We start from the raw sequence: 14,820 nt of genomic DNA, 5'->3' as shown, positions 1-14,820 counted from the left end.
TATGAATTCAGGAAATACATCAGATGTTTAAAAATGTGAGGTTTTTTTCCAACATTAAAAATATCTTTATTACTGTAAAAATTTGTAGTAATTTTCAATTTACTAGAAGAAATAAAAAAATTGATATATAGTCTTGAAAGAAGTAATAGTATGCAGAAATGTTTGCCCTTGGGAAATAGCTGCTCAGATGGGCCATAGCCATTTTGAATCCCAGAAGTACATTTTCATGACCCGCAGTGTCTGGGTTTCCATCAGAGAGCTCAGGCTGCCAAAGGGTGGCAAGCCAGCACTGGCAAGTTGAATATATGCAACTGTACATTCAGATCAATGTATTTTGTCATGTTATTCTTGCATTTTGTTTTTTTATTGTTTTTATCTTCCTTGCAACCAGTAAAAACTTTTAAAATTTTATTTAAAGAAGAATAAGATATCTGCATTTTAAATGTGTGATCTTTTACACTGGAAGTATAAAACAATGCAGTAAAATTTTTGTTATATGCTTTCACTGTTAATATACAAATTAAATTATGGAAACAATTCTGTATCTTATTAATTGAGCAGGACTTACTGTATAATAAAGTTGGGTCCACTTACATTTCTTGTATCTTTTTATATCAATAAAAAGTGTAGCAGTGATGGAGAACATAAAAATTCATGATGCATTTCAGGTTGTTTTGAACATCTCTCACTTGTGAGGCTTTTAAGCCTTGTATGCTGAATACAGTTAGTGCATAAAATTGGTCTTTAAAGGGAGCAACCTTAAATTTGCAAAGACTGAGTTAGGTCTGCTTTTCATGTACTTCAAGATAAAGAGAATATGCATCAGTTTAACTCAGGAGGACTCCTTTTACAAACTATGGGGTTGGTCACCCTAAGGAATAATACTTGATTTTGACATCAGATGTGATATATGTGCATAGTGACACCTCTGATAATCAGTTCTCCTCCTAGGACTATGTATAACATTTAACTAAATAAAACCCTATAAACTATAAAACATTAAAGCCATCAAAGTACTAAACCAGTTTCTTGTAATTGTTACAAATAACACCTAATTAATTATAAAAAATTGAGCTGGGTTACTGAATTCACTCCAGCATCTAATCTTGCTTTACATTCTGACAGCTGCTATGCTGACTGATATGTAAGTTTCTCCTTTTGAAACTGATTTATGGAGTTGTAAAATTAATTTTACAAAAGCAAAATAAAGGAAAAATGGTATATTCCTATGTAAACTGAAGCAGTATAACAAGGAATGTTTATAATATATGTTTTTTAAATAGGTATCACTTCAGGTTAAATTATTTTTGAGTGCATTTTCTACCAGTAATTAGTAAAGAGTTGGTAGTAAAAAGTAAGATTTCAGAACAGTTTCAATAACCTCTATCATTCCAAAAGATAAATAGCAGTTAGTTTTCTAGGATCTTTCTGTAAGTAACTAAACCAGAATATTATTCTTACAGATAATTCTGTACTTGGCGTCTGAAGATAGAGTATCTGTGGCTCAGTGTTCCATAACAACAAATGTTTGGAATAGCGATAAAAGGAGTTTCTCAGCTAGCCACCTTAGAGGCTGTTTTTAAGGAATAGTCGTCTTTTCATTTAGATGTGAGGGCAGTTGAATAACTTCATAGAAATTAATTAAAAGGATTTTCTGTGAAACAGTAGCTGGTAAATCTGCATTGCTACTGGGATGAATCCGTTTTAGGCAAACTTCTTAACTGTTTCTCTATAATTATCACAATGACAATTATATTACCTATGAAATACAGATTAGCTCTGTATTGTTAAATTTATACCCCCTTTTTTTTTATTTTTAATTCATCTCTTTAGCATTACATACAAGGTAGATCTCATTAGTTTGTGAAGTTGCTGCAGATGACAAAAGAAAGAGCAAAACTACCAATCTGTGCATCCGACTGAAAACGGAAGAATATACAGTTTGATCATTAAGTTCACTCATAGTAAAAGGCAGGTATAAGTATCTCCGAGACAGGGCAAAGACAGTGATAAGCTACCACTTCTGATCTTAATCAATCCAGTCCCTATAATATAGATTACAGATTCTTTGTTTTGTTTGGGTTTTTTTCTCCCAAGATGTGAACTTCTAAGTAACAAGGCTTACAGATTTCTAAAAAGAGAATTTCAAATCTCTGTAATATATTAGAGGTGAAGTAATAGAAGCAGGTTTTGTTCTCTTAGGGCTTAACTCTTCAAGATTCTGTTCCCCCTAAGAGATGTTTACTCCTGAACTTAATAGTTTTCAATAGGATCTTCAGAGTACTTAAAGCTTGACAGAGCTTTCATCATCTTCCAAAACTTAAGTTTTCCAGGTAATCCTTAGTACAAGCTGGAACTAGTTCCTTCTAGCTCTGATTGGCATTAAAGCTGTGCAAAACAAAACCACCTCAGTTTTTCACCATGCCTAGTAGTGCAGGCTGGAGGCACTACATGCAATTTGGGGTAAAGCAGCACTCAAGTATTAAAATTTCACCCAGGTTCTCTATTAATCCTGCACAGCACAAAAATAATTCAAGGAATCTGTGTAGATGCTTATAAGGGAATCATTTGATGTTATACCTTAAACATAGTTTCCACTTACCCAAATCCTGTTTGCTTTGCCTTCGGAAAGGACAAAACAGGATCTATGCTGTAATGAAATTTTCTGCATTTTGGAATAGTAGAGTATTTAGCATTTCTCTTTTTATGTTTACCTGGTTTAAAAAAATTTTGCAAGAGAAGGTTTATTAAAGTACTCTTATCTGTAGTTTACTCTCTTTAGATTCTTCAAGACATCTCTATGTATTTGGATGACAGTATATGAGAATATACTATGTCATTTTTTTAATAAATAGCAGAAAGTTCATTTTCTGATTGCAATCATACTAGACATGTAAAAAACAAAATATTTTACTTTCAGTGTCCTCCTTTCAGATGCACAAAGTAAATTACAATTATTTTAAAAAAACCCATGCTTTTTACATATTTTGCAGTAGTGCCCTTTGATAGCTGTATCAAGATAAATATTGGGGATTTTATTAGACTTCATAAATATAATGATATATCTGTAACACTAAACATGAAGCTTCCAATGCAAGACTTTGTACATAGTCCATATCCAAATGTCACCATTATTTCATTTAAAAGATCCCAGCATGTCTACCTCATGATCCTTATAAACTCTATAGTACTGAAATACGTCAACACTTTTTCTTGCTACATTCATTAAAATTAAACACCCTTACCCTACCCCATCTGTAAACATCAAGTCAATTGGCAGCTAGCACATTTCCCAGTCAGCAAGCAGTATTGTGAATTTTATCTTCTCTTGCAGAAATCAATTCGTCTTCGTTGCAGCAGATGAAATTTCTTGTAACACCTCTGCAGGTAACAATCATTGATACTTCTTGATGCATCCATCCAGGTCTCAATATCCTTTTTCACATGCTGCATTTAATCGTAAGAGAAAGCATAGAAAAGTCCATAGTATAAATCTTTGGAATAGTTTAATTAATTTACAGCTTCAGCCTGTAGGTTCTGCCATATAAAAGACATTAGGTTATTTTGCTGACTTTGGTGTTTTATTTCTAGTTTAAATATCATATATGGGCTAGTAAGTAAGGGTATATTAAACCTTCTAATAAAAACTTAACTGTGCAATACAATCAAGACTGTGACTTTCAAAAAGCCAAACCAAACAGAAATAATGAAAAAAGTACCAGATGAATGTAGGACATTGTAAGTGCTATAGATCTAACAACTTTCTTTTCAACTCTTTGGGGGCAAATATTGCCCACAAGGATAATGCAGACCCTAAAGCACTCACAAAGTCTATCCTATGGATAAGATAGTGGGAGAGAGGGTCTATGTCTTCAGAGGATCACTCTCTAGTAAGTAAAGTCTTCATATCCTATCATGTTGTAAACCATGGGCACAGAAGAAAGAATGATGTTTTGAAAAGGTAATGGAAACTTATACTGAATATGTCAAGGGATTTTCTCTTTTTTAAGCAATAGAATTTGAACAGTCTTAATTCAGGTAAGGATGCTATTATGTTGGTACATAAGAAAACAAAAACCGACATAAGTTGTAGGAGTGCTGGGGTATATTCTGCCAATAATGTTATGCAAAACATCTACTGAGTTCATAGAATCTGCTTGTATTGAAGGATGAAAGGGTATATAGAGTGTGACACAAAATGTTGGTAATAAGAAGTGCTTATTAATAGAGTTTTACATTAGCAAAAATAAATGAAAAGTAGAGAGTTTGCTGTTTATGCTATAGTGACCTACACAGAAACAAATAATGAACATTTATTTATGAAAAAGAAGATCATAGCTAAAGCCAAAACGTGCTAAGATTGTAATAATCTGTATGATAGCCATAGCATTTTTGGTGGTAATCTGAAAAGTTCTTCTGTAATAAAACCTGATTAAATACGGACTTTCAGTTTTCTAAATCATTAAGAGAATACATTTTAGAAGCCAATATTTGATACTTTCTTTATCTCACTAGACTTGGGTTTTGGCTTTCATTATTTCTCTTGAGCTTCCTGCTCAGCTCTGGATTAGAGTGAGCTGTAGTAGGAAGGCTACTAATTCATAAATTTAGGCCTTGCTAAGTAAGAAAAAATATAATTATTTTAGCAATTTTTTAACTTGGAATTCTTGAGCTAGACACAGGGTCTTTAATAATTTTCTTGTCCTGAAAGCAATTTCCTGTTTTGCAGAGAGAACCCTTCTAAGAAATAATTATTTCTCTAATAAAGACATTTTTCCCCTCACAATTTAAGTGTCCGAGGCTATATTATATGTATTCCATGTATGACTACTTTGGAATTTCAGTCAAAAATACAGCACACTTATGTATCAGCAAATTCAGTGAACTTTGCACAGAAACAAATGGATCTCTGTTTATATTTGTTATAACTTTTCAGTTTACCAGTTGCTTAACTCTGTTGAATTGCTTCAACAATAAGATATTTTTGTTAGGTATCTTTTTTACCATATGATAAACATATCTGTCACAGGTGACTTAGGTGCCTTTTTTTGTAAGATGATCTGCAGCAGAAAGCTAATAAAAGCCTGTATCTTCTGTTTCTTTTATATCTAAGTTTTAGTCATAGAATTTAAAGGACTTTTGGCTTTATTTAAAGATAATTCTCTGGCCCATATTCCTGTGGTACTAGTTGCCAAAGTTGCATTTGGTCTTTCAGATCTGTAAGTTAACTTTCAATTATCTGATGTTTTAATTATTAATACATGGAGCATATATAGAGATATGTAAACTTGTAGAATCAAAGCTAACCTTCCTGTGGTTTTTCAGATGCATGCAAAACAACTACAGTACAATTTTATAGTGCTTTTTTTTTAGTGTTCCTAAACTCAATTACAGTAATTCAACTGTGTTTGTAAAAGTGATATAAAGTGAAGATGCTGACAATATGCTCAATGTTTGAATTGTGAGTATATGTATGTTTGTAATGTTTCCCTGTAAAGAATGTGTGTGTTTGTAGATTTCAAATAATAGGATAAAAAGAAACTTCTGGTTCGAACTTTATTATCAAATGCAAATGGGAGGTCTTGCATGATTCTGCTGGTAATATTCATTGTTCTCTTCCTAATACTGTATCATTCCTGCCAGAGGATACTTAGCCCTCAGCCACGTGATACCTTTTTTGATTTGGGAATAAAGTAATCTTGAATAAATAAATGTGTTAATAAACGGATAGCATGTCCATATACACATTTCTATTAATGTACATGTGTCTGCTCTTGCATCCATATTTTATAAAGAAAATCTATTCAAGTAGCTGAAGGAAGGATCCTTCCATGGGAAATCTAAAAGTATTTCACTCTTGATTGCATCCAGTCCATTCTGAGGCTAAAAATAATTACTTTGCAGAAGAGAAGTTCTGCGCTTCTGGGATAGGTCTTCTCTGGCAGGCATGATTAAAGAGTTTGCAAGCAGACCTGAACTAGAACAGAAGTAGGGAAACTATCAGAAACCTTCTGTCAGTTTGATGATGGAATTTCAGCAAGGATCTCTTAAGACCTTCCTCTAGCAAATCTCTGATATTAGTTATGTTAGGGGAGAATTAATCCTGAGATTACTGGCTGATGGGGTCAATGGACATCTTGCCCTGTCCAGCTCATAATAAATCAGAATGAGACCCAGAATAAACCCATGGCTTATTTACATATTGGTTACAGAATATTGTTAATTTTGAATCTTTAGCATTTTTAGTGATTTTTTTCAAATCAGTGCTTAATGTTTGTTTGTTTGTTTATTTATTTATTTTAATTTTAGGTTTTGTAAGATTGAAATTCATAGTTTGAAAGAAAAGCAAAATGTTTTGTGGTGTCTTTTCAAAGTACATTCTCAGATTATGATTCTTGTACAGTTTGTCTGTATGGGATGGAATCATTATTCTGTATTTGTATTACTCTTTCTTTCTTCCTCCAATTTTAACAGTTATCCATCTGCAAACAAAAAAGTCCAGTGCAGATGCATGCTTGGTATTATTTTTCTCCCAAGTGTATATGCAGTTTATGATTTTGAAATAACAGAGAGAGGCAAGTGTGTATATAAACCTGAATTTGGAATGAAGTATGGTAGAAGTGGATATAACATCTGTCCAATTATGACTGTATTTATTTACATATTTGAGCAGAATCATTCCCAGGAGGTGAGATTGTATGTGTGTGTGCAAAAGAAATGCATTATAAAGCTTTAGAAGTTAACAGTCTCAGATTAAGTCGTTGACCTCTGTTTGGAGAAATATAGAGCCTCCAAAACAGATTAAACATTCTGAAAGGTTTAATTTTATAACTCTAAGAAAAACATTTCATAAAAGCAGGCAGTTTAAGGAAGCAAACGTTGGAGTTTGTACTATTGAAATAGCTTTAACAGAATATTGGCAATTTTTAACTAATGCAATTGTTCAAATCATTGCAGTTTTTCTGTATGCTATGATTAAACTGTCAGCACTAACACTACCACAAATTTAATTCATGAAACAAAAACAAATAGAGAGATAATTATTTAAAAGCAAATTAGTATCTGACAAAGTGCTTAGAATGGTTGTGATGCCTGTTACGGCATTCCTCCACTCAGTACATAAATAACCATAGCTGGTCAAAATTTTGCCATATATGCATGCATACATCTCACTGACTTATTCATTTGTCTGGTAAGAGATATTGATCACATTATAGTTTTTCAAAGGAATTTCTGAGAAGTGTATACAATCCAAACTGCTTGGAAGTGTGCAGTTTCAGAGATACTTCCTTCAACCTCTTTGAATTACTGTGCTAAGACATATGTTCAGTTGTGAGAAGTTCTTCCCTTTTAGTATTGCTGCCTATGGGTTTGACTTCATGAAGCAATTTGACTGGGCAAATGACCATTTTCAGTTAGGTGCTTTTATTATTGCATTATGCTTTTCCACTAATCAGATAAAAAATGAAGGAGCATTTGTGAGGTCTTTGTGCTAGCGTTTAGTTAAGGCCGTACTTCTTTTCCCTGTGAAGACCAGCAGATACTGAAGCTTTTGCTCTGGAAAGGCTAGAAAGTGTTGCACTAAAGCACAGTATTAAGCTTCTTCTATAAATTCAAGTGTCCTTTATGTTGGCAGTTTAAACTTGTGTTTACTGCTGCTGTAAATAGTCATTTATATGGAATTCCATTTGTTACAGCTTTTACTGCTCTTGGTAGTCATGTGGTAAAGATATTCAACTATTGGATCAGTTGATAAAAATCAGTAAACACTTGGATTATCCTCTGTTCTTCTTTCATGAAGTTTGATTAATTCCTTTTTCTCACCCAGTGAAAACACTGGCAGCCCTTTTTGGCATCTTTGTCATTATCTCTTTGACAGCTTGCCTTCCCGGTACTTACAGTTCTAGGTCAGTTCGCATGGCTAGTCAAATGTGACAACATGACAAGATTAAGTAAAGCTGAGGTTCTGTGATTTGTAAATGGAGGATTTGTAATGTGAAGCTCCTTTGGTAACAAACAGTGAATAATCTGTGTCTGCCTTCAACAAGTGCGTGTAAGCATGTGTGCATCTCCTGTACTGTTAGGTTTTTTTCATGAAGCAACCAGAATTTTTTTCTCTGATAGGCTGAAAGTAGTCCACATGAAGTGTGGTTTGTGTCTGTGCATGTATGAATGGTTATATACATTAAAGGATTCAGTTTTAATATCATGAGATTATCATATTACATTTGAAATATTTAATAAAGATAGTATAATTGCATATTACAGAACTTTAAACACAAGAACAAAGATTGCTTTAAAAATTAATAAACAAAGTACCCAGTATATTTCTAATTGAACTAGCTAAGAATTTATTCAAAGTTTATTGTAACAAACTATAACAGCAATAGTAATAGGAAAATGCTTTACAGATCAAAGAAATACTTGGGGTTTAGGTATCACCTGATAGCAAGCCTCATTTTCCCCAGTGGCTTTTTTTAATAATTTTATATAAAGTCTGACTTTCTTGGATGGAAATCATACAGACAGATATTGTTGGTAGTATAGAATTATGTTAGATTTTTAACCAGGCATCAAGTGAAATGCCCACACCTGTGTAAATCCAGAAAGCAAGAGTGAAACTTGAAAGAAAGCTTTTAAGATGAGATCTGTCCCTGGGATTGTTCCAGAGCAGTTATTCAGCATCAGCACAGGGGAAGGTCACCTGTGCTGCTGTTTGTTAGACTTCTTTATTTCTGCAGATTAACCAATATCAATCATATTTATTTAAATGATTAACAAGGCAGTTCAACTTTGGATGGCTGTAAATATGCAACAAACTTCAAAAGAATCTGCAGGTTGGGATAGAGAAATAAAAATTAAAATCAGGTCTGAGCATCAGTGATCAAAACTTCTGCAAAATGTGCCCATCAGTTAGCAAGAAAATTAACTGGCCAGATTCTGATGTGATATAAATAAGTAAACAGTCAAGAATTTGAAATTCATCTCTGCATATAGAAAATCCTGAATAGGCTTCTCAAGTTTCTTCTTGCTTCAACCTGCAGGAAAAAGTAAAGGCTGCTTTTAATATTTCATCAATTACTTATTTATGAAGATCCCTTCACGGAAAACTTTCGGTATAGCAGTATCCCTATGGTAGACTTGTGGTCATGTTCCTTCATCTCTGAAAACCTGGGAATGTTAATACTATATTAATAGGAGATCCCTCATGGCTTTCAAGGTCTACAGGAGTTCAGCACAGCAGTATACCTTGAAGTTTTACTGTTTCATTGTGCTGTCTGTCTCTACTGCATCTTCCCAATTCTTTCTCTGCTCCACATCACAAATCTGTAAAGCATTATCAGTTGTGGGAGAAGTAGATGATATGCAACGAAGTATTTTATGGTCCACAATTGTAGAATGATCTTAGTGTTCAATATTGTGCATTTAAAACTTTGCATAGAGAATTTTAACATTCTTAACCTTTGCAATTAAGAAAAATCAGTGGAAACTCGTTTTACCAGCAGATTTCAATAATTTTTCTGTTACCGTAAGTAAAACCTTAGGATAGACATCTTTCCTCATTGCCTTCTCAGATGTATAAAGAGACTCATTGCTCATTCAGGTGACTGAAATGCCAAAAGTTGCTTAGTGTTAATATCCAAAATGAAATAAGCTGATTGGTTGCACATGCTTTGAACACCATGAGCAGATACCATCTTACTGTAGTAAAGAATTTTAAATCAAAAGCCTACCACTGCTGCACAGTGTTGTCCCACTGAGGTTAAAGTACTGCTCAGCAATGTGGTGTCTAACTGGTGTGTGTACGAAGGAGCTCTGCTACTCGTGTCATCTGTCCTGGTATCATTGTAGTTGTGTGACCAAAAAAATAGAGCAAGATGTTAGTTACTGGAATCGCTGACATAGATAAGGCCTGGTAAACCTTGCTTTCCTTGTATTTCTACCAATTCTTTACTTATATCTTCGCATCATTTGCCTAAAATGTTATTGCAATTCTGCATTGAGATCTGACACAGAGAAGAGATGTGGGTTGGCATTTCTGTACCACCTGCCAACAGCAAGAAGCACATCCTACAATACTGCCAATTTCCTGGGTGGACAGGCAGGGCAGGAATACCAAAGCACTTTGTACTATCCCTTTTCCTACCTCACCAAGCCTCACTCATTCACTTGTCTTTTTGTGAAATTTAGTAATAAATTTCAGTACAAGAATTTCAATAATTTAAGGTTATTCTGGTTGAAGACTCAACACGTACAGGTCTGAAGAAGAGTCAGTTTTATTGCTTGATTGTTCAAATACAGTCAAAGCTAGTGAAGAATAGATAATACTGTGAAAAAATTAGAAATATGAGCTTTCCAGTGATACATACGCTTCCCTTGTAATATGGCAAGTAGTAGGGGATTAGATGAGAGCTTTAGCTGAGGCAGTACCAGTTTTTTAACTTCTGTTTTTATAGTTCTTAAAAAGGGTCATCATTTTCTATAGTTCCTCTAGTAATATGTAGACTTTAAAGAACAGGGGGAATTGATAATGAGCAGAAAAATACGTGCATCAAATTCCTAAAAACTAAAATAATGTTTCAAATTCTTCTTCAGTAGTTCTCAAATCACTTGAGGAAAAGGTGGTAACTTGGTTCATATTTTATACTGTGATTTTTTCCTTATTAATGCTGTTATGAAAATCTATAGTGTTTAAATTATTAAGAAACTTCCAAATGTTTCTAGTATCAGAGCTCCACTGCCTGTCCTAGATGTCTATGGAATACAGCCTGAGTACCAAAAAACTTAAAAACCTAGTATGCGAACTATAATTAGAGAGGCACATACTTTCCCTATTTTTAGAGACTTCAGCAATGCATACTACTGATGATTTGAAGAGAGTCAATTTCAAAGACCCTACTGAAACAAATCTCACAATCAATTGCCATTTGTAACTCTCTTTTTTTCTTTTTTACTCATTTTTGCAATGGACAACAAATTGGCCTTTTATGTAGTATTTTAGCAATTTAAGATCCTGTACTGAAAATGGTTGAAGGGATTGAGACATAGCATGAGTAAAGAACAGCATACCATGCACTGAGCTTTAGGTGTCTACCTACATTACGGCTACATTGTACACCTACATTTGCGCCTACATTTACAGATGGTAACATGACTATACTGATTTGTTTTTCTCAATTATTTCACTGTAAGTTATTAGTCCAGCTGCTTAAGAACCAGTGTCAGTATGGTAACAAAATGCTAGCAAATACTGGTTTTTCGCTTGTTATGTCCTGAACACTTGTTTCAGATATCTTGGAAAATAGTGCTACTTATCTTGTTCTAATTAGTGTTGCATCAAATTGTTCATCAGATGTGTTCTTAGACAAGAATTTGTAAGTGCACATACTGGTTTTGATACATTGATTTAACATTCTGTAAAATACGCAGATAATCACATTGATTATTAATTTATTCAAAAGGATTTGCAGTTTGCATATCCTAAATTTTAGTAAATTGTTTACCTAGAATGATTATTTCCAGTGTCAATTATCACAAAGCATTTAAATGCCACTAATTTTAATGAGAAGTAAGCATGCTGGCATAATAGTGAATAAACGATCCAATGACTGTGTGACTCTAATAGCTGACTGATTTTCAGTGTGACAATATAGTTTAAATCCTTCTTACTGTTTTCAGCATGGAAATCAGAATCTGTTCTGCTAACCTTCTGAGCTTCTAAATTTGGTGTCATGCAAGGGCGTGTTTAAAAATTAGCATTTAAAAAGAAACCCACTTGCTTTAAGTTTAAGCTGACACTGTTCCTTTCCTCTGTGGAAATGAAATTTATTAATCATAATAAAACCATCATATTCTGAAGGTAGAGGTCACCCTGAGGAGAAAAAAAAAAGTCTATTCAACACAGAGGAATGTCAATGCATTTTTTTTTTTTTTTTTTCAGATAATATCTGAGCATGTATTCTCTCCCCTTAGGAAAAATATTCGTCCATGTGTGTGCTTATGTATCTCAAGTCTATTTAGGAGTGTGCAAGAATGAGAATTTTTGCATTCTAATATTATATACTTTCTTTTACAGAAGATTTGGAAGAATGCTTTTTACATTTTATTTATGTTTACATTGCACACAGTTGTTCAAGTGGAATTTCAATATCCTGTAAAAATGCTTCTTATTTTAACAAGAATATAAGCCTTGCTAATTCTGAAATAGCATTTTTATGTTAATATCATAGTACAAACTTCAGCATTATCATAATATATATGTAAAATAATCTATTTAAGGACCAAGGAGTAACTTGGGTCACATTTTTCACATTAGGATTACTTCACAACTCTTTCATTTTAAGGAAGAAACATGGTTTACACAGTAGGATGAAAACAGCAATGCAAAGCACTAACAATAAGTTACTTCTATTCTGGCAAAAGAGTAATAAAAAATGTACTCAGAAGGAAATGCTGGGTTGAAGCTGTCATTTTTTTCTTTTGAAATTGCTTAATGTTTATCCATATTTTTTCTTAGTCATCCAGAATTCTGTAGAATATATAATACATTAACTACATGTTGTATTACACCAGTGCTATAAACTTGGTAGTTACTTCAGTATTTGGGTTAAGTATACTAATAATTTAATAAACTGTTCTTTCCTTACAAGTGGCCCTTGAATTTGGGCCATTTAATCCGCTGCAATGGGTGACCCATTAGTCTTTCAGTTTTGTGGGGTACTCTAACATAGTCAAGGATCCTGAAGGAATGGGATGTAGTATGTAGTCAAAAAGCAACCAGAATGCAGGAAATGGATCAGAGCAATGGAAACAAGAAATTCACAAAGTTCCAGTTTAGTTAATAGTTTACGCTAGGCCAAAACTAATTCTTACAGATCTAAATTTTAAGTCCTTGCTCAGTATGGCAGTAATACTAGTTAATCGGGGGGGGGGGGGGGGGGGGGGGAAGAAGTGAAAATATACTGATTCCCATTGCTTTAAAAATAATTGTTGTGACATTAAAGTGTGTCTAATAATAGTACGTGCAATTCCTCCTCCATATTACTCGGGACATAAGGGACATTTATAATGCTGGGAACAAGTCTAGCTTTAAATTAATAATTTTACTTTTCTAGAAGTTTTCTTACTGTTTGAATGAGATTTGGCTTGAGAGAATTAAAATTATAATGATATTTAAAATGGAACCTTGGATTTTTTAAAAAGGGCAAACAAAGGAAAGTAAGATGTCTTCTTCATTTCACTGTAGATGAACAAGACATAAGAGATTATGTTATGGCTACTATCAAAGCTAAGTATTTTAGATTTCTAAATATTATAATGTTTGCATCCTAATGCGGAAGTTTATCCGAGGCTGAGGTTTATGGAAGCTTTTCCAACCAAAGAGGCTCCAGAGGATGGAGTCAGTATCAAACCTGCTCAAAGAATTCTTATTCCCCTTTTCCAATTCGAAGGATCACCAAGTATCATTTACCCAACATAGGCTGATCTGAGCTTCTTTTTCTTCCATTTTTTTCAATGGGAACTGCCTGGTTTCTTTGTTGTTAACTGCACTGAAGAATTTCCAAAGACCATGGATACCAAGATTAAAATGGAATGCATATAAAGATTTAATCCTTCACTCATCAGTATACTGGATGCAAAAGATGAGCTAATATGTTTTATATAAGTCTTTTACACATATTTTCCTGAGTTTAAGACCATGTGTTAAGGTGATTGCCCAACACGCTGCTTCCCCTGGATAGTCATGTATATCTTTGATAGCTATGAGGACTTCTCTGCCCAAATCTAAAGTAAGCATAGCAGTAGCATAGAATATAGCCCACATACATGAACGTGCACTATTTTCATAGCTTTAATAGATTAACTCCTTTTTAATGTATTATTCCTTATTAGAAAGTTGAATTTACTAAGTAAACAAGACAGTACAACTGAAAGCATTCAGCTACTGTGTCTGTATTTTGGAGTGAAATGTCTAGATTTTGCCATAGAATGCTTTTTAAGGACATACATTTTCTCAAAATGCTAGTCTCTGTTGCTGAAAAAAAATGGTTTATTCACACTATCAAATATGAACCAGTGTACACGTTGAAGTTTGTACTTATCTTCTTTCCACTTTTTTCGTCAAGAGGTACGGTAATACATCCTTGGAAAAGGAAAAATGTATAACTTCTGCAAGTCTGTGACCCTAGTCTTGGCCAGAGAGTAAGAGACATTTATGTAAAGTCGTTTTAATGCTTCTTAGTGCTGAAACCTTTTGCCATTAGATAGCACTGTTTTCCCAGGAGGTGGTTTATTGGGGTTTCCTTATGGAATGAATCCCTCATATTCTTGCAAATGTTGGCTCAGTGAAATGGAGAATTAAAGGACTCTCTTGCCTACGGTAATTCCTGCTCCTTCGTTGAAGGTAGCAATGTCTAGTTCAGATAATTTGGACATCTTCTCTACCTCACATCCAGGGCCCACAGTAGTGGGTAGTGGAAGATTCCATATGCCATGGAAAAATTGCTTTCTCTCAGCCATTTATCTAGGAATCAGCCAATCAGATTCTGTTCATGGAGGAGTAAATGCATGACAATAAAAGAGGACAACTGTCCTTTTTCAAAAAAAGTACATTTGTATTTGTACCTGAAAAATAAGGTACTTGCACAGAATGAGACCAGTCTGGGGTTGCTGTTCATGTAAGGCTAAAAAAATATTATTTTTTTTAAGAGATATCAAGGGTGTTATTAAAACAACTTGTTCACTACATTAGACCTCGTATGCAAGGTATCACTTTAATTTCAAGATTTCTTTTGTTGTTATATGTGACACCTGAGATAA

General features: G+C 33.7%; 1 protein-coding gene across 38 annotated transcripts in view; it reads left to right on the top strand.

Annotated features, from left to right (window-relative positions):
- The window catches only part of RBFOX1 (RNA binding fox-1 homolog 1), an 892,094-nt gene that overhangs the window by 872,734 nt on the left and 4,540 nt on the right, over nt 1–14,820 (top strand). For 7 of the 38 annotated variants that reach the window (XM_065683981.1, XM_065683982.1, XM_065683963.1 and 4 more), the window contains one exon: nt 3,335–3,387. The exons of the other annotated variants lie outside the window; for them this stretch is intronic. In XM_065683981.1, the coding sequence (XP_065540053.1) occupies nt 3,335–3,387 (53 nt within the window). The remainder of the gene's footprint in view (nt 1–3,334; nt 3,388–14,820) is intronic. 38 annotated transcript variants of the gene reach the window in all.

This window comes from Lathamus discolor, chromosome 6, assembly GCF_037157495.1.
Source record: "Lathamus discolor isolate bLatDis1 chromosome 6, bLatDis1.hap1, whole genome shotgun sequence".
NCBI lineage: Eukaryota > Metazoa > Chordata > Aves > Psittaciformes > Psittacidae > Lathamus > Lathamus discolor.
The sequence above is the reverse complement of the archived record's forward strand: the minus strand, read 5'-3'. Positions and strand labels throughout refer to the sequence as shown.